The sequence below is a fragment of the Heterodontus francisci genome, chromosome 8 (assembly GCF_036365525.1).
Source record: "Heterodontus francisci isolate sHetFra1 chromosome 8, sHetFra1.hap1, whole genome shotgun sequence".
In the NCBI taxonomy this organism is placed as follows: domain Eukaryota; kingdom Metazoa; phylum Chordata; class Chondrichthyes; order Heterodontiformes; family Heterodontidae; genus Heterodontus; species Heterodontus francisci.
In genome coordinates this window covers 106,305,232-106,326,578 of record NC_090378.1, presented here as the reverse complement: position 1 = coordinate 106,326,578, position 21,347 = coordinate 106,305,232, and the positions used below count along the sequence as shown (strand labels likewise).

General features: G+C 43.6%; 1 protein-coding gene across 4 annotated transcripts; it reads left to right on the top strand.

The window, feature by feature from the left end:
• Positions 1–82: 82 nt before the first annotated feature.
• Positions 83–21,135, top strand: LOC137373061 (torsin-1A-interacting protein 2-like). 4 transcript variants are annotated; one of them, XM_068037836.1, is made up of 8 exons: positions 84–225; positions 3,504–3,569; positions 10,327–10,371; positions 10,534–10,614; positions 11,351–11,410; positions 15,782–15,841; positions 17,610–17,672; positions 20,042–21,135. In XM_068037836.1, exons 1-8 carry the CDS (start codon positions 147–149, stop codon positions 20,833–20,835), a joined length of 1,248 nt encoding a protein of 415 aa, XP_067893937.1. In that variant the 5' UTR covers positions 84–146; the 3' UTR covers positions 20,836–21,135. The 4 variants fall into 4 exon arrangements, with proteins under 4 accessions (XP_067893940.1, XP_067893937.1, XP_067893941.1 ...); XM_068037838.1 differs by lacking the exon at positions 84–225 and adding an exon at positions 473–654; XM_068037839.1 differs by lacking the exon at positions 10,327–10,371 and having other exon boundaries at positions 83–225.
• Positions 21,136–21,347: the final 212 nt, after the last annotated feature.

The following is a 21,347-nucleotide window of genomic DNA, read 5'->3' as shown; positions in this document are numbered from 1 at the left end:
CCATACAGTAAATGATAGATTTGTCCCCTTCCCCCATACAGTAAATGATAGATTTGTCCCCTTCCCCCATACAGTAAATGATGCAGATTTGTCCCCTTCCCCACTTCGGTCGCGCCATCTCCCCCGGGACGGGAAAGTAAAGGTGTATGAGCGCCGCACAACATGCTCAAGATTGGCAAGTGCAGGTAAGATGGTGTGGAACGAACTTTAAATGTCTGCAGAGAGGTATTTTAAATATGTAAAGTCGCAGAGCCTGGTCGTTGCCAGGAAGATCGGGCCCAACGATCCCGGCTCCCATTCTCCACCCAACAACACGCCGCCCCCGCCGAGACCCGAAGTCGGATCGGAAAAAATCCATCCCCGAGAGACTAATACAACATCGACTCCGGTGATCAAAATGCGATCTGACTGCTTGACAAAGAAATTCTTTAAACTGTTCTCCCAGCGGCTGCACTTCCGGCGCTGCTGTTGTTACTTCCGGGCGGCGCGCGGCTGTTCCTTTTTGTTTCGAACTTTGATGGGAAATGATTTTGTTTTCCTTCTAATGCCGGGCGCTGTTTCACTGGCATTGCCGTGTCCGCGACATGAGTGGCAAACGCAGCCCCAGGGCCGAGAGGCGCAAAGCAACCGCTGAGGACACTCTGAGAACGGGCGGTGAGTGAGTGGAGGTGGAGGGGGTGAGAGGAGGAGAGGAGGGGGTGGTGAGAGGAGGAAAGGAGGTGGGGTGGGGGTGAGAGGACGAGTTGGGGGGAGGAGGAGGAGGAGGAGGTGAGAAGAGGGGGAAGGAGGGGGGTGAGTGGGGAGGAGGGGGGTGAGAAGAGTGTGGAGGAGGAGGAGGGGGGTGAGAAGAGGGAGGAAGATGGGGGGTGAGAAGAGGAGGAGGAGGTAGTTGCGGAGGGGGCTGAGAAGAGGGGGAGGAGGGGGGCTGAGTAGAGGAGGGGGCAGAGGAGAAGGGGGGTGAGAAGAGGTGTGGGAGGGGGGAGAAGAGGAGGAGGAGGGGGCAGAGAAGGGGAGGAGGAGGGGCAGAGCAGAAGGGAGAAGGTGGAGGGGTGACGGGGGAAGAGAGGGGTGGGCTGGGAAGGGGGTGTGATGGGGTAGTGAGGAGAGAGAGGGGAGGAGGTGGAGGGGTGACGGGGGAAGAGAGGGGTGGGCTGGGAAGGGGGTGTGATGGGGTAGTGAGGAGAGAGAGGGGTGGGGATGGCTGGCGAGGGGAGGCCATGACGGGCCATGAGGTTACAGGTTGTGGTGGAATGCAATTCTGCTGCTGCTGATGGCCCACAGTGCCTCATGGATGCCCAGTTTTGAGTTGCTCGATCTGTTTGAAGTCTATCCCATTTAGCATAGTGGTAGTGCCACGCAACACGATGGTGGGTATCCTCAATGTGAAGTTGGGACTTGGTCTCCACAACGACTGTGCGGTGGTCACTCCTGCCAAGACTGTCATGGACAGAAGCATGGGCAACAAGTAGATTGGTGAGGACGAGGTCTAGGTTTTTCCCTCTTGTTGATTCGCTCACCACCTGCCACAGACCCAGTCTCGCAGCTATGTCCTTTAGGACTCTGCTAGCTCGGTTAGTAGTCGTGCTACCTAGCCACTCTTGGTGTACATTCTGAGCCCTTGCAACCCTTCGTGCTTCTTCCAATTAGTGTTCAACATGGAGAAGTTTTGATTCATCGGGTGAGGTGGTAATCAGTAGGAGGTTTCCTTGCCCTTGTTAGACCTGATGCCATGAGATTTCATGGGGCGTCTAGGGCAACTCCAACCCGACTGTATACCACTGTGCCACCACCTCTGGTGGGTCTGTCCTGCCAGTGGGACTTTGTAGCGGTTTGATGCAACTGAGTGCTTGCTGGGCCATTTCAGAGGGCATTTAAGAGTCAACCACATTGCTGTGGGGTTCGAACCCATGTCCCCAGAGCAATAGCTTGGGCCTCTGGATTACTAGTCCATTGACTACCACTTTGCCACTGCTTGCTCAGCATTACTGTGGAGTTCCCCAAGTATTTATACTTGACTGCTCTCCTAGTTTTCATCTGCATGCTGCCCCTTGATGGCATTGTCTGAAAATTTAACACCGGTTTCCATGTGTACGTTGATGGCTCCCAGCTCTACTTCACCAACAGCAGTCTCGGAAACCGCACTGCAGCAGTCTGGCTTGCATGGCTACTTGGATGAAATTCTGGCATGATGTTTGTACTTGTGAAAGACAGTGTAGGTAAACATTTGGCTGAGGGTTTGGCAGGGATTGGAATATACATAATCTGAACTTTTTTGAAGTTAAATCCTGTTAATCTTGAATGTGTAATCCAAGAGTGTGGTTAATAATTGACTTAATCAGTTATAGAAATATTTGTTATTCGCGATACAGCACTGAAACAGGCCCTTCGGCCCACCGAGTCTGTGCCGACCATCAACCACCCATTTTATACTAATCCTACATTAATCCCATATTCCCTACCACATCCCCACAATTCTCCTACCACCTACCTACACTAGGGGCAATTTACAATGGCCAATTTACCTATCAACCTGCAAGTCTTTGGCTGTGGGAGGAAAACGGAGCACCCAGTGGAAACCCATGCAGTCACAGGGAGAACTTGCAAACTCCACACAGACAGTACCCAGAATCGAACCTGGGTCGCTGGAGCTGTGAGGCTGCGGTCCTAGCCACTGCGCCACTGGTGTGCCATTGTGTTGCAACCAGAGAGCACTAATCGAACATATTCTTAATTCATTCCTTTCGATGTGTTTGACTTTGGTATTCTGGTTGTTGGAAGTTCAGAGAACAAAGCTCAAGTGGTTTATGGATATTGCATGAATGCTGAGATTTAATAATACCCTTATGTTCTGTCTGTATCTTTATGCAATATATAAACTTACCTCAAAATGATAAGGTTGTTGATCATTGAAAATAATCCTGAGGACTGAGAGACACTTCTCATTGCTAAGGGGAAAGAAGTGACCTCTGACCTGGCAGATGTATTAATCTCATTTTAGAGTTCTAAAGCAGACTCGTGTCTCTTCAGTTCTGCATATCAGTGCCTTTTTGTTTTAATATCCATCTCTCGTGTTGCTGGACTTCAAGTGATGATTTCTCTTGGGCATTCTGCAGCTGATTGAGTGACCTTTGCATCCTGTTCTTTAAGAATTCTGTATCTTATCACTGGAACCATAAACAATTCCAGTTGGAAGATATTTGAAAGCGCACTGATTTGGTTAGCTGAACACAGGTGCTTTCAGTCTCATTTGGGTTCAGTCCAGATGCGATTGACATGTGCTGGTGTGTCTTGTGTGTCTATCTCAGCAGCGATGGAGCATTCTCTGCTGTTCGTCATTTGCACTCTTTGAGCTGGAGTTCGGCAAAGTTTCAAAAGACATACGAAGTGTACCTAGCTGGTAAACCAAGTGATTTGTTGAAACACATTAGGTGATGTCTAAGCACTTTATCTGCAGTGTGACATCTTGTTGTTTAGGTGATTTGTTACCCCCATTGCTTTTCCAGATGGAAGCAGACTTTCTCCAAATAAAAGAGTGACAGATGATGTGGATAGCAGTCCTGCGGGGAGAGGTATGAATTAAACTTTTCATGTTCTTAGACTGCACAGAGAATTTTGTACCGCATGTGGTTTATTTATTTAAGCACAAAACTTGGGCTTCTGCTGTTCGTCACCACATCAATTACCTAGAAAGAATTTCTATAGTGCCTTTCAGAACCTCGAGATGTCCCAAAGTGCTTTACAACCACTGAAATACTTTGAGGAGAACACCCCTGCTTTTCTTCGAAATAGTGCCAAGGGATCTTTTACATCTTACTGAGAGGGTTAGAGGGATTTTAACGTCTGGAGTATTAGCCTTGACTTTATGCTCAAGTCTCTGGAGTGGGGCTTGAACCCACATCCTTCTGATTTAGAGGTGAGAGTGCTTACCAATGGAACCACAGCTCACACCTAGATATCAAAACTAAATGTTAAGTGGCTAAGCTTGCTGACAACACTAAAATAGGAAATACAGAAGGAACAACTGAAGATTGGCACAGAATTTAGATCAGTTATGGAACTGGGGAAATGAAACTTCACACTGAGAAATGTCAAGTCCACATGATCAAATAAATGTGCACCATAGTTTAGGAATGCTAGCACTTTTCTTCAAGTTCATACCCAGTAGGATTATGTTGCTATGGAACAGTGCAGCCCCTTTGACCAATCGTAGGAATGAACCTTGGCATAATAGATGCATCTCTTTCAATGAGTGACACATTTCAAAAAAGCCAAAAATTACTAAGATGCATTAGTCAGAACAGTAGCGTTCAAGTGTACAGAGGCTTTACTGGTTAGGCCACATTTCTGCCAGTCATTCTCCTGACCCTGGATTAGTGTGCCCTCTTCTGTTTAATTTTATGCCCTGTAGGGAAGTCTCCAACCTCTGCTGCCCCTCCTAAATGTTGCATACATGAGCCTGAAGAGGGGATAATAATAACTTGTGGCAATAGTTTGAAATGGCCAATATTTAGTCAACGACATGTTACGCACCTCTCCCGATTCTGATTAACATCAGTGGAAATGAACAAACAGTCGATTGATATTGCGCATTTTACACTATCGTCAAAAGTTAACATTATCGGCAAGAAGTACAGTTGTGTATTTGAGGGTATGTTGGTTTACTGGTGAGATCTTTCAACCTGTGTTGACTCTGTTGAGTTCCAGGAAATTGTGTGTGGGGTCGAGGAGCCTTACTGTCTCTAAGCTAGGAGACTGTAACTTGCTACTATTTTACTAAATTAGTAACTAATTAACTAATCAAATAAATAACTAAGTTGAGACAGACATGGCAGGACAGGTGGTGTGCCGTAACTGCAACATGTTGGAGGTTGTAGAGAACATTTTGATCCTGGACAACCATATCTGTGGTAAGTGTCTGAAGCTTAAGCAACTTCAGCTAAGAGCTGTGGAGCTGGAGTCTGAGCTGCAGACATTGCGGGGCATCAGGGAAGGGAGAGTTACCTGGCCACTTGCTGCTTACGAGGGTGGTTGAAGCAGAGACGATCAATGATTTCTATAGGAAATTGGATAGGTACTTGAGGGAAATATACATGCAGGGTTACAGGGATAGAGTGGGAGCATGGAACTGGCTGGATTTCTCTACAGAGAACTGGCATGGATTCGATGGACCGAACGGCCACCTTCTGTACCATAATGACTCTGACTTTGTTCCAGGAAATAGTCATACCCCTTAGGTTAAGTAGAACTTTAGAGCTGGTCAGTGGTCAGGGACATGAGGGTGTGACTGTGAGTCACCTAGGTATGAGAATCCAGGCTGTAGTGATGGAGGAGCCTCGGTTCTTGACGTTGACCAATAGTTATATGATACTTGTTACGTGTGTGGATGAGAACAAGGACTGCAGGGTGGATGGGCAAACTGACCAGAGCACCGTAGTGAAGGAAACCATTCATGTGGGGGGAATGAAAAGGAATGTGCTAGTGATAACGGGGGGACAGTATAGTCAGGGGGATAGATACTGTTCTTTGCAGTCTCGACTGGGAGTTCCGAAGGCTGTGTTCCCTGCACGGTGCCAGGGTTAAAGACAACTCTGAGTTGGAGCGGGAGAATCCAGTTGTCCACGTAGGAACCAATGACATAAGTAGAGCTAGGAATGCCGTTCTGCTGACGAGTAAACTAGCCAGAAATATAAAAATGAATTGCAAGAGCTTTTACTAGTATCTAAAAAGGTGTGTAGCTAAAGTAACGAAAGGGAAATTGTGTTTGACAAATTTCTGAGAGATCTTTTGAGTATGTAACCAGTAGGGTAGATAACGGGGTGCATGTAATTGAAGTATATTGAGATTTCCAAAAGACATTTGATAAGGTGCCACACAAAAGATGAGGGCTCATGGTTTAGGGGATCATATATTAGCATGGGTGGAGGATTGGTTTACGACAGAGAGCAAAGAGTAGGGATAAATGGGGCATTTTCAAGTTGGCAGGCTGTAACTGGTGGAATGCTGAAGGATCTGAGCTGGGGCCTCAGCTATTTCCTATCTATATTAATGGCTTAGACAAAGAGACCGAGATTAATGTATCAAAGTTTGCTGACAATACAAATCTAGGTGGGAATGTAAGCTGTGAGGAGGAGACAAAGAGGCTGCTATGAGATATAGACAGGTTAAGTGAGTGGACAACAAGGTGACCGATGGAGTATAATGTAGGGAAGTGTGAGGATATTATTCTCTTTGGTTGTTAGAGCAGAAAAACAAAATCTCTTTTAAAAGGTGTGAAACTTCTAATTGTTGATGTTCAGAGAGACTTGGGTGTACTTGTACAAGGAACATAGAAAGTTAGCATGCAGATACAGCAAGCATTTAGGAAGGCAAATGGATATTGGCCTTTATTGCAAGGGTGTTGAGTACAAGAATAAGGAAGTCTTGCCTCAGTTGTATATGGCTTTGGTGAGACCACACCTGGAATACTGTGTGCAGTTTTGGTCTCCATATTTGAGGAAGGATATACTTGCCTTGAAGGCAGTATAGTGAACATTCACAAGATTGGTTCCTGGGATGAGAGGGTTGTCCTGTGATGCGAGGCTGAGTAAATTGGGCTTATGCTCTGCGGAGTTTAAAAGAATGAGAGGTGATCTCATTGAAACGTAGAAGATTCTGAAGGGGCTTGACAGTGTAGGCACTGAGAGGTTGTTTCCCTTGGCTGAGGAATCTAGAACCTAAGGACACAGTCTCGGGATAAGGGGTCAGCCAATTAGGACTGAGAAGGAGAAATATCTTCACCCAAGGTTGTGAATCTTTGAAATTGTCTAGCCCAGGGCCTTGTGGATGCTGTATTGTTGAGTACGTGAAGGCTGAGATAAACGTATTTTTGGTGTATCAAGGGATATGGGGAGAGGGTGGGAAAGTGGATTTGAGGCAGGAGATCAGCCATGATTGAATTGAATGGCAGAGCAGCCTTGAGGAGTCCTATGGGCTACACCTGTTCCTATTTCTTATGTTCTTGTAGGGGAGGAGAGGCAATTGCTGATGGTTCAGGAACTCTGACACGTTAGTGTAGGGTTCTAACATGGAGTTATAGTCTTGAGCACCATTTAAACTTGCCTTCCCTCATTCAGTTCTTGTTTGTCCTTGGATCACTGCACAGCAGAGAAACTCTCAATTTTCTGGGAGAAATGAAAGGAAGGTGTCAGCAGTGGGAGAACACCTATTGCCAACCACGCTTAGAGTACTGGTAATCACAAGAGACACAGAAAGTTTCGCAGTCCAGACGGTTGTATACAAACTGTGCCAGGCCATGCCTTATAGCAGCAAATGTGCATATTATATTATCCAGTGCCAGCCTTGGATCTATCCTTGGCCGCCTCCTATTTCTCATCTACATGCTGCCCCTCAGCGACATCATCTGAAAGCACAGCATTTTCACATGTACACTGACGTCACCCAGCTCTACCTCACCACCATCTCTCTCAATTCCTCCAATATTGCTATATTATCAGACTACTTATCCGACATCCAGTACTGGAAATTCCACTGATTAAATATTTGGAAGGCTGAAGCCAGTGTGTTCGGTTCTCGCTCCAAGCTCCGTTCCCGAGCTACTGAATCAATCTGTCTCCCTGTAATTTTCGATCCTGAGATGAGCTTCCCACCACAAATCCACGCCATCACTAAAACTGCATATTTCCACCTCATTGCCTGACATCGCCCCTGACTCAGCTCATTTCTTGCTGAAACCTTCATTCATGCCTTTATTACCTCCAGACTTGACTTTTCCTGTGCAATCTTGGCTGATCTCCCACATTGTACCTTCTGTAAACTTGAGGTCATCCAAAACTCTGTAGACACGTCCTTGCTTGTACCAAGTCCCATTCATCTGTCACTCCTGTGCTCGCTGACCTGCACTGGCTCCCAGTCAAGCAACATCTCAATTTTTAAAATTCTCATCTGTGTTTTCAAATCCCTCCAAGACCTTGCTATGGAGATAATCCTCTCCAGCCCCACGACTCTCTAAGATACCTTTGCTCATCTAATTCTGACCTCTTGAGCATCCCTGATTTTAATTGCTCCACCATTGGTGGCTGTGCCTTCAGCTGCCTGGACCCTAAACTCTCGAATTCCCTCCCTAAGCTTGTCTCTCCTCTTTTAAGACACTTCTTAAAACCCACTTCTTTGACTAAGCTTTTGGCGTGATATCACCTTATGAGGCTTGGTGTCAAATCCTGCTTTATAATGCTTCTATTAAGCGCCTTGGGATCTTTTATTTCATTCAAGGCACTATACAAATCTGTTGTTTTTTGGCTCAATACCAGCAGTCTTGCTTTTGAGCTAGCACATCATGAGTTCAAGCCCTATTCTAGAGATTTGAGTAAATAATCTTGGCTGATTCTCCAGTCCAGTACAGAGGGAGTGTTTTTTGGATGAGATGCTAAACCAAGGCTGTGATGGCTTTCTCAGGTAGATGTAAAGATCCTATGGCACTATTCCAAAGAAGAGCAATGGAATCCTCCCTGGTGTCCTGGCCAACATTTATCCCTCAGCCACTGTTTAATTGGTCATTTATCTACATGCTGTTTCTGGGACTTTGCTATGTGCAAATTGGCTGCCACTTGTCCCTACATTACAACACTTCAGAAATGATTCATTAGCTGTGAGGTACTGAAGTCATAAAAGACACTATATAAATGCAAGTTCTTTTTTTCTCTCCTCCATGCCAGCGTTCTTTTCCCACTATCTCAGAGAATTAAGGAGCCTGATTATCAGTTGTCGACTGTGAAAAATAATTACTATTTTGCTTTTAGTGACTATGAATCCATTAAGCAGTAGAGTAACATAGTGGTTACTATTGGATTAGTGATGATCCGGAGGCAGAGGTTCAAATTCCGCCCAGGCAGCTAGGGAAATTAAATATATCTGAAATTTAAAAAGATAGTATTTGAGCATCGAACTGCCAGAATGTCGTAAAAATCCATCTGTTTCACCTAATGTCCTTTAGGGAAGGAAATCGGCTATATGTGATGCAAACCCCCAGCAATGTGGTTGACTCTTAATTGTTCCCTGAAACGGCCTAGCAAACCACTCAATTGTATTCAGGAAGGTGGCTGGCCACCACCTTCTCGAGGGCAATAAATGCTGGCCTTAACAGCAATGCTCACATTCTGTGAATGAATACAAAATTGTTCTGAGAAGGGTCAGTTCATAATCCTAACAACAGTGTTTAGCATTGATTTGTTTAGTAGATTTTGCTTGTGAATCCAATATCTATCAGGGATACAAATCATGGCGTTTAGAGTGTCATTGGTACACTGGCTAGACCTCAGCAGATGCTGGAAAAGAGCCATCAGATGAATCCTTAACTGTGGGTGAGGGTAGGGTTTATTGTGCAAAAAGTGCATGCTTGAATGTAAATCAAACTCCTCGGTCTGCAGTTAGTAAAACAAATTCCCACGGAGATGAAGCATTGAGGGTCAATAACAGAAATGGATTGTATATTTATATTTATATTCAGTAATTTTTCTTAAATAACCAAGTGTATGGCCAAATTTTGAAGGAGTACGTTTGGGCTATTTGCATTCTAAGTTTCTCATATGGCTTCTTTCAAGCACATTCCAGCCACAACCATATACAGACTAGTGTGTTTAATAATAAATGGCAACTGTGCACAGGTCAGTAACTGTTCATCTCTTTTGCCACTAGCCTCCTCTCTTCCCTCTATCCTGACCTTCACCTCCAAATCATCTGGGTCTTGCTTGATGTAAGGGAAGTCTTGTATATACTTCCTGTTTCCTTTTTCCAAGGGTGAGATAAGGCTCCATTTCCCCCCCCAGCCCTTTAGGGTTTAGTTTAGTTTAGTTTAGAGATACAGCACTGAAACAGGCCCTTCGGCCCACCGAGTCTGTGCTGACCATTAACCACCCATTTCTACTAATCCTACACTAATCCCATATTCCTACCACAACCCCACCTGTCCCTATATTTCCCTATCACCTACCTATACTGGGGGCAATTTATAATGGCCAATTAACCTATCAACCTGCAAGTCTTTGGCATGTGGGAGGAAACCGGAGCACCCGGAGGAAACCCACGCAGACACTGGGAGAACTTGCAAACTCCACACAGGCAGTACCCAGAATTGAACCCGGGTCGCTGGAGCTGTGAGGCTGCGGTGCTAATCACTGCGCCACTGTGCCGCCCATGTATATATGTATCTACATTCGTATCATATATAATTCTTCAAACTGAGGTTAGCTTTGGGAGATACTTCTCATGATTCCTTGATGTATGGAACAGCAACCAGAGTACGTAGCTGAAGTGACTCTTCTATTCCTACAGATTGGAGTCCTAAAGATGAAGTTGACTTTAGCAAATCAGACGAAGGTAAGTGGATGTGTATAGAGTATTAGCCCTGTTTTATCGGATGGGTTGCTAGTCGTTATTGAAACAGTCTGGTTTCAAAAAGCCCATTGTCATTATAAGTGCTGGTGGGGATCCCCGAACAGTTTCGGTGTGATGCTTGTGTGTTTTATTTTCTCTTTCTAGAAACCAGTGACTCTGATGTGGATGTGGGGGCAGCTGGGGATTCACCGATATGTAGCAGGACACGTTCTCGGATTTCAACAGGTACAGAGTTTCCAGCGATAGAACACACTTGAGGGGTTCTCCATTTCTGTCAATTGTACTTGAACCCACTGGCTGTAGATCAATTCTGCACTTCTTTGGAATTGACCTTCCCAGTTAAAATGCTCGTGCTGGAATGAATATAGTAAAAATGTTCATATCTGTAAATCAGGGCAATGAAGTAGGCACTCCAACTGGTTTCCTTCCTCACCAGTTAGAGGGCTTACCATGACTCATCAGTATCCTTGCCGTAAAGTGAATGTATGTGGACAGTATTGGATTTGGCTGTTATTTCCACCCTTCCCCACCCCTGCCCCTCCTTACTCGCCCACCTTCCCTTCTTCCTTCCTCTTGACATTGGGGCATTATTAGCTGCGTCCATCTTGTCTGCACCTGCTGCCTACACCGGTGCACTTTCTAGTAAAAGTTGCAGGGTAGCCATGAGGCGTGGAAGCCTGAAACGATATTTATCTTTCCTTACTCCAGGGATGTTGAGGCCATTTTTAATGCCCCGACCGCTGCCCTGGATGAGATCAGCTAACTCACGATGGGATTGAACCAGGGATTGTGTGGCTCAATCCTGCACTTTATTCTGTCTTCTACGTGTTGCTGTCGAGAATATCAGCAACAAGTACTTAATTTGTGGTATCCGCACAGGAGTTTGTATTGGAAGAGTTAAGCTAAATTCACAGCTGAACTTTGGGCACTCATAACTTTTTCTGTTTTTGTGTTTCTACAGATCAAGTTCTCCTGCACACACAGCCTAGCCTCAGCCGAAGACCTCTTCGTTCAACCCAAGGTTGTTTCCCGAGCAAGAGAGTATGATAGGTGTCTGAGTATAGAACTGACTCCTGAAAGAGCTGCTTGCATAAGTGGGGGTGGTGGGGTGGGGGGGGTGGGTGGGCGGTGGCTGGTGGTGTTATAAGGAATGTGGTAGTGATGCTGGGCAGATAGGGGAATAGATACTGTTCTCTGCAGCTGCAACCTGGAGTTCTGAAGATTGTGTTGAATGCCCAGTAGTAGGGATCAACATATTTCCTAGCAGCTGGAGAAGGACTTGGAGTGGTAGGGCGAGCATCAGTTGTCGTGGTTCATGGAGGAACTAACAACATAGGTAGAACTAGGAATGATGTCCTGCTGAGAGAGTTTGAGGAGTTAGGGTCCAAATTAAAAAGCAGAACCTCAAAGGTGGTAATCTCTGGATTGTTAGCTGAGCCACATGCCAATTGGCATAGGGGTAAACAGATTGGAAAGTTAAATGCATGGGTGGTGGGAGACAGGGCGTTTGCTTCATGGGTGACTGGCACCAGTACTGAGAAAGAGGGAGCTGTTCTGTTGAGACAGGCCCAATTAAACTGGGCTGGGGCCAGTGTCCTCGTGAATTGAATAACTAGCGCAGTAGCCTGGGCTTTAAACTAATAAAGGGGGTGAGTAGGAGGATTCGGGAAAGGATAAATTCAAAAGCAGCAAGGGAAATATCGAGGTTCTAGAGCAGAGCAGCGTTTTGGGTAAAAATAAGCAGAGTGGGTCAGGAAGGGGCAGTGAGAGTAACAAAGTTGATCGGGCATCAGTGACTAAGGTGATGTCAGGGAAAATTAGGAAAAAGTGAAAGCTAAAGGTGTGAAACATTTGAAATAAATTAATTGAATTAGTAGCGCAGATAGAAATTAATAGGTTTGATCCAATAGCTATTGCAGAGGTATTGTTGCAAAGTGATCAAGGTTGGGAACTAAATATGCCAGGATACTTCTCTTTTAGAAGAGATGGGGAAAATGTAAAAGGAGGAGGGGTAGCCCTGATAAAGGATGGGATAAGGACTGTAAGGAGAAAGAATTGTAGCTCAAGAAAATCAAAAAGTTGAATTAGTTTGGGCATAGCTTAGAAACATCCAGGGGCAGAAAACATTGGTAGGAGTTGTTTATGGGTCTTTTAACAGTAGTTGTAGTGTAGGGCAGAGTTTAAATTAGGAAATTGGAGGCATATGTTATAAGGGTAATACAATAATCATGGGGGATTTTACTCTTATTGACTGAGCAAACCACATCTGCAGTAATAGTGTGGAGGATGAGTTCATGGAATATATACAAGGTACTTTTCTAGATCAGTATGTTGTGGAACCAACTCAGGAGCAAGCTATTTTAGATCTAATATTCAATGAGAGAGGTTTAATTAAGAACCTTGTGTAAAGGGGCCTCTAGGGAAGAGTGACCATAACATGATAGAATTTTATATTGAGTTTGAAAGTGATTCAGTTAAGCCCAAACTACAGTCTTAAACCTAAACTAAACAAACTATGTAAGTATAGGGGTGAGTTGGCCTTGATAGACTGGGAAACTACATTCAAAGATATGACAGTAGACAAGCAATGGCTAGCTTTTAAATAATTTATTCATAATCTGCAACAAATGTACATTCCTTTAAAGCACAAAAACCCCACAGAAAAAGTGGTCCAACGATGGCTAATAAGAGGGGTTAAAGATGATATTAGATCAAAGGAAGATGCTTATAATGTTACCAAAAAGAGCAGTGAGCCTGAGGATGGGGAGGTTTTAGAATTCATCAAAAGAGAACTGCTAAGAAAAGACAAAAGACAATATGAGAATGGACTAGGAAGAGACATTAAACAAATGCTTTGTTTTCTGTCTTCATGGTAGAAGACACAAAAAAATTTTTCAGAAATACTGGAAAACCAAGTAAAGAAATAGTACTGGAGAAGTTAATGGAACTAAGTGGTGACAAATCCCCTGGATCTGACGGCCTGCATCCTAGGGTTTTAAAAGAGGTAGCTGCAGAGATTGGGAATCCATTAGTTTTGATCTTCCACAATTCCTCAGATTCTAGAACAGTTCCCAAAGATTAGAAGTTGGTGAATATAACCCAACTATTTAAGAAAAGAGGAAGAGAGAAAACGGGGAACAATAGGCCAGTTATAACATCAGCAGTATTCAAAATACTAGAATCTATTATTAGGTATGTGGTAACAGGGCACGTAGAAAATCATATGATTAGGAGAATCAACATGGATTTGTGAAAGGGAAATGGTGTTTGCCAAATTTTAGATTTTTGAGGATGCAACTAGTAGAATGAATAAGGTGGAACCAGTGGATGTGGTGTATTTGAATTTTCAAAAAGCATTTAATACAGTGTTACACAAAAGGTTGTTGCACTGTTAGGACTCATGGGACTGGGGGTAATATATTAGCATGCATTGAGGATTGGCTAATGGACAGAGAATAAGAATAATTAGGACATTTTCGGATTGACAGGCTGTAACTGGCAGGGTACCACAAGGATCAGTACTTGAGCCTCAGCTATTTAAAATCTATGTTAACGCATTAGATGAGGGGGCTGAGTATAATATATTCAAGTTTGCTGGCAATACAAAGTTAGGTGGGAAAGTAAGTGGCGAGGGGGCTACATAGAGTTTGCAGATGGATATACACGTCGTGGGTGAGTGGACAAGAACATGGCAATGTGGCAAAGTGAAGTTTTCCACTTTGGTTGGAAAAATAAAAAAGAATATTTCTTGAATGGTGAGACTGGGAAATGCTTGCATTCAAAGGGACCTTGATGCCCTTGTACATGAGTCACAAAGTTAACATGCAGGTACAGCAAACAATTAGAAGGCAAATGGTATGATAGCTTTTGTAAGGAAGGAATTGGAGTATAAGAGTAAAGAAATCTTACTAGAATTACAGGGCATTGGTGAGGCCACATCCAGAGTAGTTTGTTCAGTTTTGGTTTCCTTGGCTAAGGAAGGACATACCTGCCTCAGAAGGAATGCAATGAAGGTTCACTAGACTGGTTTCCTTGCATTGTCCTATGAGGAGAGATTAGGCCTTTATGCCCTGGAGCAAAGTGATCTAATTGAAACCTATAAAATTCTTAGGAGGCTTGACAGGATCGATGCTGCAAAAATGTTTCCTCTGGCTGGGGAATCTAGAACATGGGGTTACAGTCTCAGAATCGAGTCAGCCATTTGATGAGAGATTTCTTCACTCAAAGGGTTGTGAATCTTTGGAATTTCTCTTTTCCCAAAAAGCTGTGGATGCTCAGTTGTTGAGTATATTCAAGACACATGTCGATAGATTTTTGAGTACTAAGGGGATTAAGGGATATGGTATGGTGTAGGAAGTTGTAGTTGAGATAGAAGATCAGCCATGATCTTGTTGAATGGCAGACCAGTCTCAAAGGGCCAAATGGCCTACTCCTCCTTTCGACTGCTTATATTATGAATCTGTTGAATCTGTGTATGATTGATAGCAGCCTTAAAATCTTACCTTCGTTTCTGAACAGAAAATACAGAGTTCAGATAACTCTAGTTTCATGAACAGCCAAAATGTTGCATTAACTTTTGTCGTACTGTTGTACTGAATGTTAATCTGTTTGCACATAATGCACAGTAACAAATTCTGAGATCCTGTTCTTAAATATGTGGTTATTTTCTTCAGGAACCTAAAATTGTCACACCAGCAACAAAGACATTAATTTACTTAACTGTGGAGACATTTTAATATAACATAGGCCAACTTATTTTATTTTTGAACCCCACACTACCTCACACCTTTGGGTCCTTAGATTAAGGCCCTCCAGGAGTTTGCAGAAAGTCTGAACTGTGTTGAAATGCTAAATCCTGCAACTACATGTCTTCAATCTACAATGTAGATGGATCTCCCTGCAGCATGGAAAACTGGTGTTGTAGCTGATGAACACATGCTGCCAGTGTTGCACATCCATACTCCGAAAGAGCTGGTCAAGTGAAATTTTAAACTCTTGCTCTCTTGTTTGTTTAAGCAAAAAGCCATATCGTAATTCTTTTCCAATAACGTTCTGCCTGTGGCAAAAAGCAAAGTCCTTGCTGTTTTCTTAAAAGGAGCATCTGGATTATATTTTGGTTTAATCTGTGTTTTTCCCCTTCAGGAGAGTTATATACCTCACAGCAAAGAATGCTGATGGCATTAGCTTTTATCTAGTTAAGAATTAAAGTCATGACCTCTGCAACAATTTTTTTCTTTTAGATTCAGTCTGGCTGTCCAGTTGAAATTATCCATCAAGGGTTTATAGCGCTAAGGTTTATATTTCTTATAAAATGACTCACTGTCCTGATCTTGCCTCGTACATGTACTTGGAGACACGGTAGTTAATCCTTGCAATTCTTATTTTCTTATAGGCCAAAAGGATGGTGAGACTTTCTCACCAGCTAAAGCCGATCCCAGGCCTGTAACTCCAGGTAAAGCAAGACAGCAATATTTTGTTGTAACGCTTGTTACCACGTCAGTTCATTTTACTTTTGACGCAGTCAGAATTTAAGGAATGTCAGATTTTAGCTGGGATGCTCTTTGAAGACGAGCTGACTCTTGAGACCCACTTAAAGTTTTCCTGCATAGAGTGATGGTGCAATGTGTTATCTGCATGCCATGCAGGATTGAGTTCCAGCTCTCTCAGTTGGGTTTGGATGGGGAGAGGCTTCTGAAAGGGGGTGGCAATAAAAATCAGCGAGGGGTTACATACCCAACCTAGGAGAACACGATATCAATGTTTGATATTGCAAGTGGAAAACGTTTTCACGTCTCTGGCATTTACTTACTTTGATGATCACAAATTTTTGTTACAAATACCTGCTGTCTGTGGATGTGCATGTGTGCTCTTTGAGGATGTGGCATCCACCTTTTGAAGTATTACATAGAATTGCACAGAATTTACTGCAAAGAAACAGGCCATTTGGCCCACTAGTCCATGCTGGTGTATGTGCTGCCCATGAACCTCCTCCCACCCCTTTCTGCCTCATATGTTTATCAAACTTCCTGTTAAATGTATATAATAGCAAGTTCCACATTCTCACCACTCTCAGGGTAAAGAGGTTTTTCCTGAATTCCCTATTGGATTTGTTCATGACTATCTTTATTTATGGTCCCTAGTTTTGGTCTCCCCACAAGTAGAAACATCATCTCTCCGTCTCTCCTTTTGAACTCCTTCATAATTTTAAGGGTTTTTATTGAGTCACCCGTCAGCCTTCTCTTTTTTTCTAGATTCCACATATCATCCAAGATCGACAACTTGCTGCCCTAACCCTGTAAACACAACTTTTTGGGAATGACTGTCTCTCCTGGGGAGACCTGCATGATCTCCATTTTGTAAAGCAATTGAAATGATTGGTAATGCATTGAGAATGTCATTCCCTGTGTAGAATGTTTTATTGGGAGTGTGTGCTTTCCCTCACTGACCTGCATGTTATTGTTCAGGATAGGATTCCACTGAAATTTGCACTATTAACTGTCCAAAAAGATGGGACAGCAGTGGTAGCAGGCTTGCCTCTGAGTCAGTAGGCTGTAGGTTTATATCCCACTCCAGAGGCTCAGATAGATATTCTTGGTTGACGCCCCAGTACACTACTGAGGGGAGTGCTGCACTGCCGGAGGTGCCATCTTTTGGGTGAGGTATTAAACAAAGGCCCTGTCTGACCTCTTAAGTGGGTGTTAAAAATCTCTAACCTCACTAGAACAGGACTTCATTGGGTGGGTGGCATTTTGGGATGTCCTGAAGTCATGAAAGGCGCTATACAATGGCAAGTTCTTTTTTCAGTATTTAATGTTTGCTTATCTCACTGTCCCAGTGTAATAAGTTGTACTCTTCACCTATGCTCGGAGCAAGGGACTTCTTTACATAGAGGATGCTTTGTGAAGATGTTGAGGCCAATTTATTCCATCAATGAACATTTCCTAATTTACAAGGTGCTGAGGGGAATAGCTTGCATTTATCTAATGAGTGAAGTAAAGGCGTTATTCTCTACCTGTAAGTCTGTATGTGATCACTTCCATTAAGTACAAATGACAATCACTCCAGCTAACCGAATGTAATTAGCTTCAGTGATCTGTGTTCATCACACAGCAGAGCGATTAAATTTGTTGATTGAGTGTATAGATGTGGTGGTAGTGACGTTGCACGGAGGTGGATAGGATAACTTGTTTGTTCAGTAGCCTTGTTCTTTTACTCTACAGCACTGCCTCGTAGTGAGCCTTCACCGAAGAAAGGAGAAAGGGACAGAAGACCTACAAAGGAAGGTATAAGCCGAACCTGCTAAGATTTATCCATTGGTCTATTTCAAGTTTATGCCAAAGAGAACAGCTGAAAATGATGCTGAGATAAGCCTTATTTGAAGTTACAAAATAAAAACCTTCCACGCTCCTGGGCTTCAGTGAGAGGACTGTAACGTGTGCAGCACTTCATTGAACCCTGTTAAAGCTCGGGTGTTGGCTCCAGTTAAAAATTGGTATTTGCTGAAGGAAGTTTGAGCATGGTATCCTTTACTGTGATTGGTGAGAGGCGAAGCTCTGTTACAACCAGCATGATTGAGAGTGTGAATCCAATTTTAATATTGAGAGTTTATGGTTTTTCTTGATTGGCCATTAAGTATAATACTGTGCAACTAAATGCAGGAAGTTTGTTTCATTCAAAATGCAACTTCTTTGACACTTTCAGGAGGTCAGGATAACTCAACCATAATTTATCAGGACATTGCAAATGGTCAGGCTTCTGTTAAATGTTTCACCTCTCTCAAATGTTGATCAATCCCACACAAATGTATTTTGTAGAAGAAAAACTGTATTGCTTTGTTTTGGATTTAATGTGTTAAGTGCAGAGTTTTTAATTTGGTAGGGGGTGAGAAAGAAAAAGCTTCTCAGGGCTACTCTTGCCGTGCAGAAATGGAGTTTCTGTTAAGGAATTGAGAAACAATAAAAATGAACATAAAGGCTGGTGCAAACCATCCCACCCTTCAGCTGAAGAGGGAATTATGGAGATGGGGAAGGAGAGTTGGGGGTAGGGATAGACATCTAGGAACAAGCACAATGTGGTATAGAAGAGTAAAGTACTTGGGGAATTACAGGACATAGTATTTTTCTCCTGGTTTGGCCCCACCTCTATTTTACACTTCTCAGAAATTGACAGGTTGTTGGTGATTAGTTTCTACATGTTTAGTTTCAATGTGTTTAGCACCGAAGCCAACTGTGGTGAGTTGTGTAAGTGTCGATTGGATGTAGTTCTTTAACGGAAATACTCGAGGTAAATATAACCCTATGATAATTTCCTAATGAGAGCTGTACAAAGCAGACAAAATTGCTTTACGGTCATGTAGGAATTTGAGTTAATGTCACTTGCATCTATTCAATTGTCATCTCAGCGTATGCATTTAGAATCCTATTTACTGTCAAGAATCTGCAGGAGACTGCATTGACAGTAAGTATATAAATTGACCCATCTATTAATGGTGTTGCTGTGCATTAATACTCCAGATGTGCTGTTGAAGTGGAATTCAGTCTGGAGAAGTTTGAGGTAATGCATTTGAGGACAATCAAGGCAAAGGAATACACAATGAATGGTAGGATAATGTAGAGGGACCTTGGAATGCATTACTACAAATCCCTGAAGGTAGCACGACAGGTAGATGAGTTAAGAAGGCATACAGGATACTTTCTGGTCACTCTGTTATAGGAAGGATATGATCACACTTGAGTGGCTATGGAGGAGATTTATGAGGATGTTGTCAATATGGAAAATTTTATCTATGAAGGAATATTGTATAAGCTGGTGTTTTCTTTGGAATAAAAGACGCTGAGGGGAAATTTAATTGAGATGTATAAAATTATGAGGGACTGTGATGGAGTTGATGATATGGATCTATTTTTCCTTAGCAGAGCGGTCAATAACCAGGGGAGATGGCTTTAAAGTATATGCGGGAGAATTAGAGCAGAGTTGGGAGAATTTTTTCACCCAGAGGGTAGTGGAAATCTGGAACACTCTGCCTGAAAGGTTGGCAGAAATCCTCATCGCAATTTTTAAAAAAAACTCGTGGACAAATACTTGAAGTGCTCCAATGTACAGGGCTATGGACCAAGAGCTGGAAAGTAGGATTAGGCTGGGTAGCTGTTTTTCAGCTGGCACAGACAAGATGAGTGAATGTTTTCCTTACGTACCATAGATTTTCTATGTTCTATGATATGGTGTAGGGGAGTGGAATTTTTCTGCAGTACACCATAATATTTTGCATTAACCAAATTCCACTATGCATAAGCAGTTGTGAACCATTATTTTTTCTCATTGCTGAATGTTTAAATTCTGATTTTACTGGCTTGAATTTTTCTTAGTAAAAAATGGGAGTGGTTTAGTAAGATTTTAGTTAGAATTTGAGTTACAGCCGGTACAGGTGTGATCTCAGTGCTCAGACATCCAAGGCTACGAGGTACTGTTATGCTCTCAGTATTCACATATCTGGTGCTTGTATGATCTAGTGCACAGACATCCCACACATAGATACTTTTATAGTCTCAGACTAGACACGAGTCAGACACTGAACCTAGTGCAAAACTGGAATTTCAACGACTGGTCATTTGAGCAGTCAGTGACTTTCTGTGTCTTTTTCATTCCTCCACAGGGACCACTGATGCCTCGAGCAAGTATGCGGCCCTGATTGTGGTGATTGTAGTAGCAATTTGCTCCGCACTGTTTCTCCTCCTGGGGAACAAACCACCGGCTGTGGCGATGGGGGAAGCAACGGCACTGACAGTATTTTCAGACAAATTTGAGCAGGTCGAGGCCTTATTTGAGGGTCAGCAGTCAGCGCTGTGGAGGAGATGCAGGATCACCCTGCGTAACCACATCAATCTGACCCGGCACGCGAAGCCTGCCATCCTGATGTTTGCGGCCGCGTGGGACGGCAAGCAAACCATGAGGTGCCTTGCTCGCCGGATCGCTGAAGCTTACTCTTCGGCCCTCAACGCCACTGCCACGGTGGAAATCAGCGCCTCTGATGGAAAGAGGTGGGACAGTGACGCAGCGAAGCTGGAGGTAGACACTCTGCTCTCATCTGGGTTTGATGAAGGCAGCAAGGCAGCGGTGGTTCACCATTTCCAGGACCTGCCCCCATCCTCCACCCTGATATTCTACAAGTACTGTGACCACGAGAACGCGGCCTACAAGGATGTCGCCTTACTGATCACCATACTGCTGAACGAAGAGAGACTGCCACCGGGCATCAGCCTTGGGGCCGTGGAAGTGAAAGTCCGCGACTTTCTGAAGTGGAAGTTCTCTGCCTCTGAGGACAAAGAGGGCATGGACACAGACAAGCTGAGTGGCCTGTGGAGTCGCATCGCGCACGTTGTGCTCCCGGTGGTGCCTGTGCGCGGGATTGAGGAGCGGGGCTGCGATCTTAAAGAGAGCGGGCCGTGATCTGGGGAAAGGGCTGGCAAAAAATGAAGTTTAATCATTCAGCACTAATTCCTCCTCTCTTTCCAGCCCTGCCCATATTATTCTCATCTGCCCCAGGTGTATGTCTCCGGATTCCATGAATGATAAGTCACAGGCGAGCGCAACTCTGATTTAAGACATGATCTTTTGCCCACTGAGAAGACAAACCTGTTTATTGATGGAACTGTTTTACGGCAGTTTGCAAACCTAAATTACTAGCAAAACATTTTTAAAACTCTGCCATGTGATGTACCTTTTTATTAAAAAATAATGTTTAAAATACCTTGTGTTGTGACAAAAGGGAGATACCATATTGCCCATTTCTCTTGCCCCTTGGTTTCTCAATGTGCCATTTCACCCACGGTGCCATAGCTGAATCTTGGGTGGTTTCGCAGTGGAAAGTTTGTTTCGAAGATTTGTCCCCACGATGGACATGATTTCTCTCATTTTCAGTGCCAAGTTTCAATCAGGCACTAATAGCTGGCAGTGCTGTG

What these genes read in the sequence shown, in the direction of transcription:
- LOC137373061 (XM_068037836.1), top strand. Translation starts at nt 147, where the DNA reads ATGAGCGCCGCACAACATGCTCAAGATTGGCAAGTGCAGGTAAGATGG. An exon ending in ACGTTCTCGGATTTCAACAG is followed by an intron (nt 10,615 to 11,350) that starts GTACAGAGTTTC and finishes GTGTTTCTACAG; the next exon opens with ATCAAGTTCTCCTGCACACA. An exon ending in ACCTCTTCGTTCAACCCAAG is followed by an intron (nt 11,411 to 15,781) that starts GTTGTTTCCCGA and finishes ATTTTCTTATAG; the next exon opens with GCCAAAAGGATGGTGAGACT.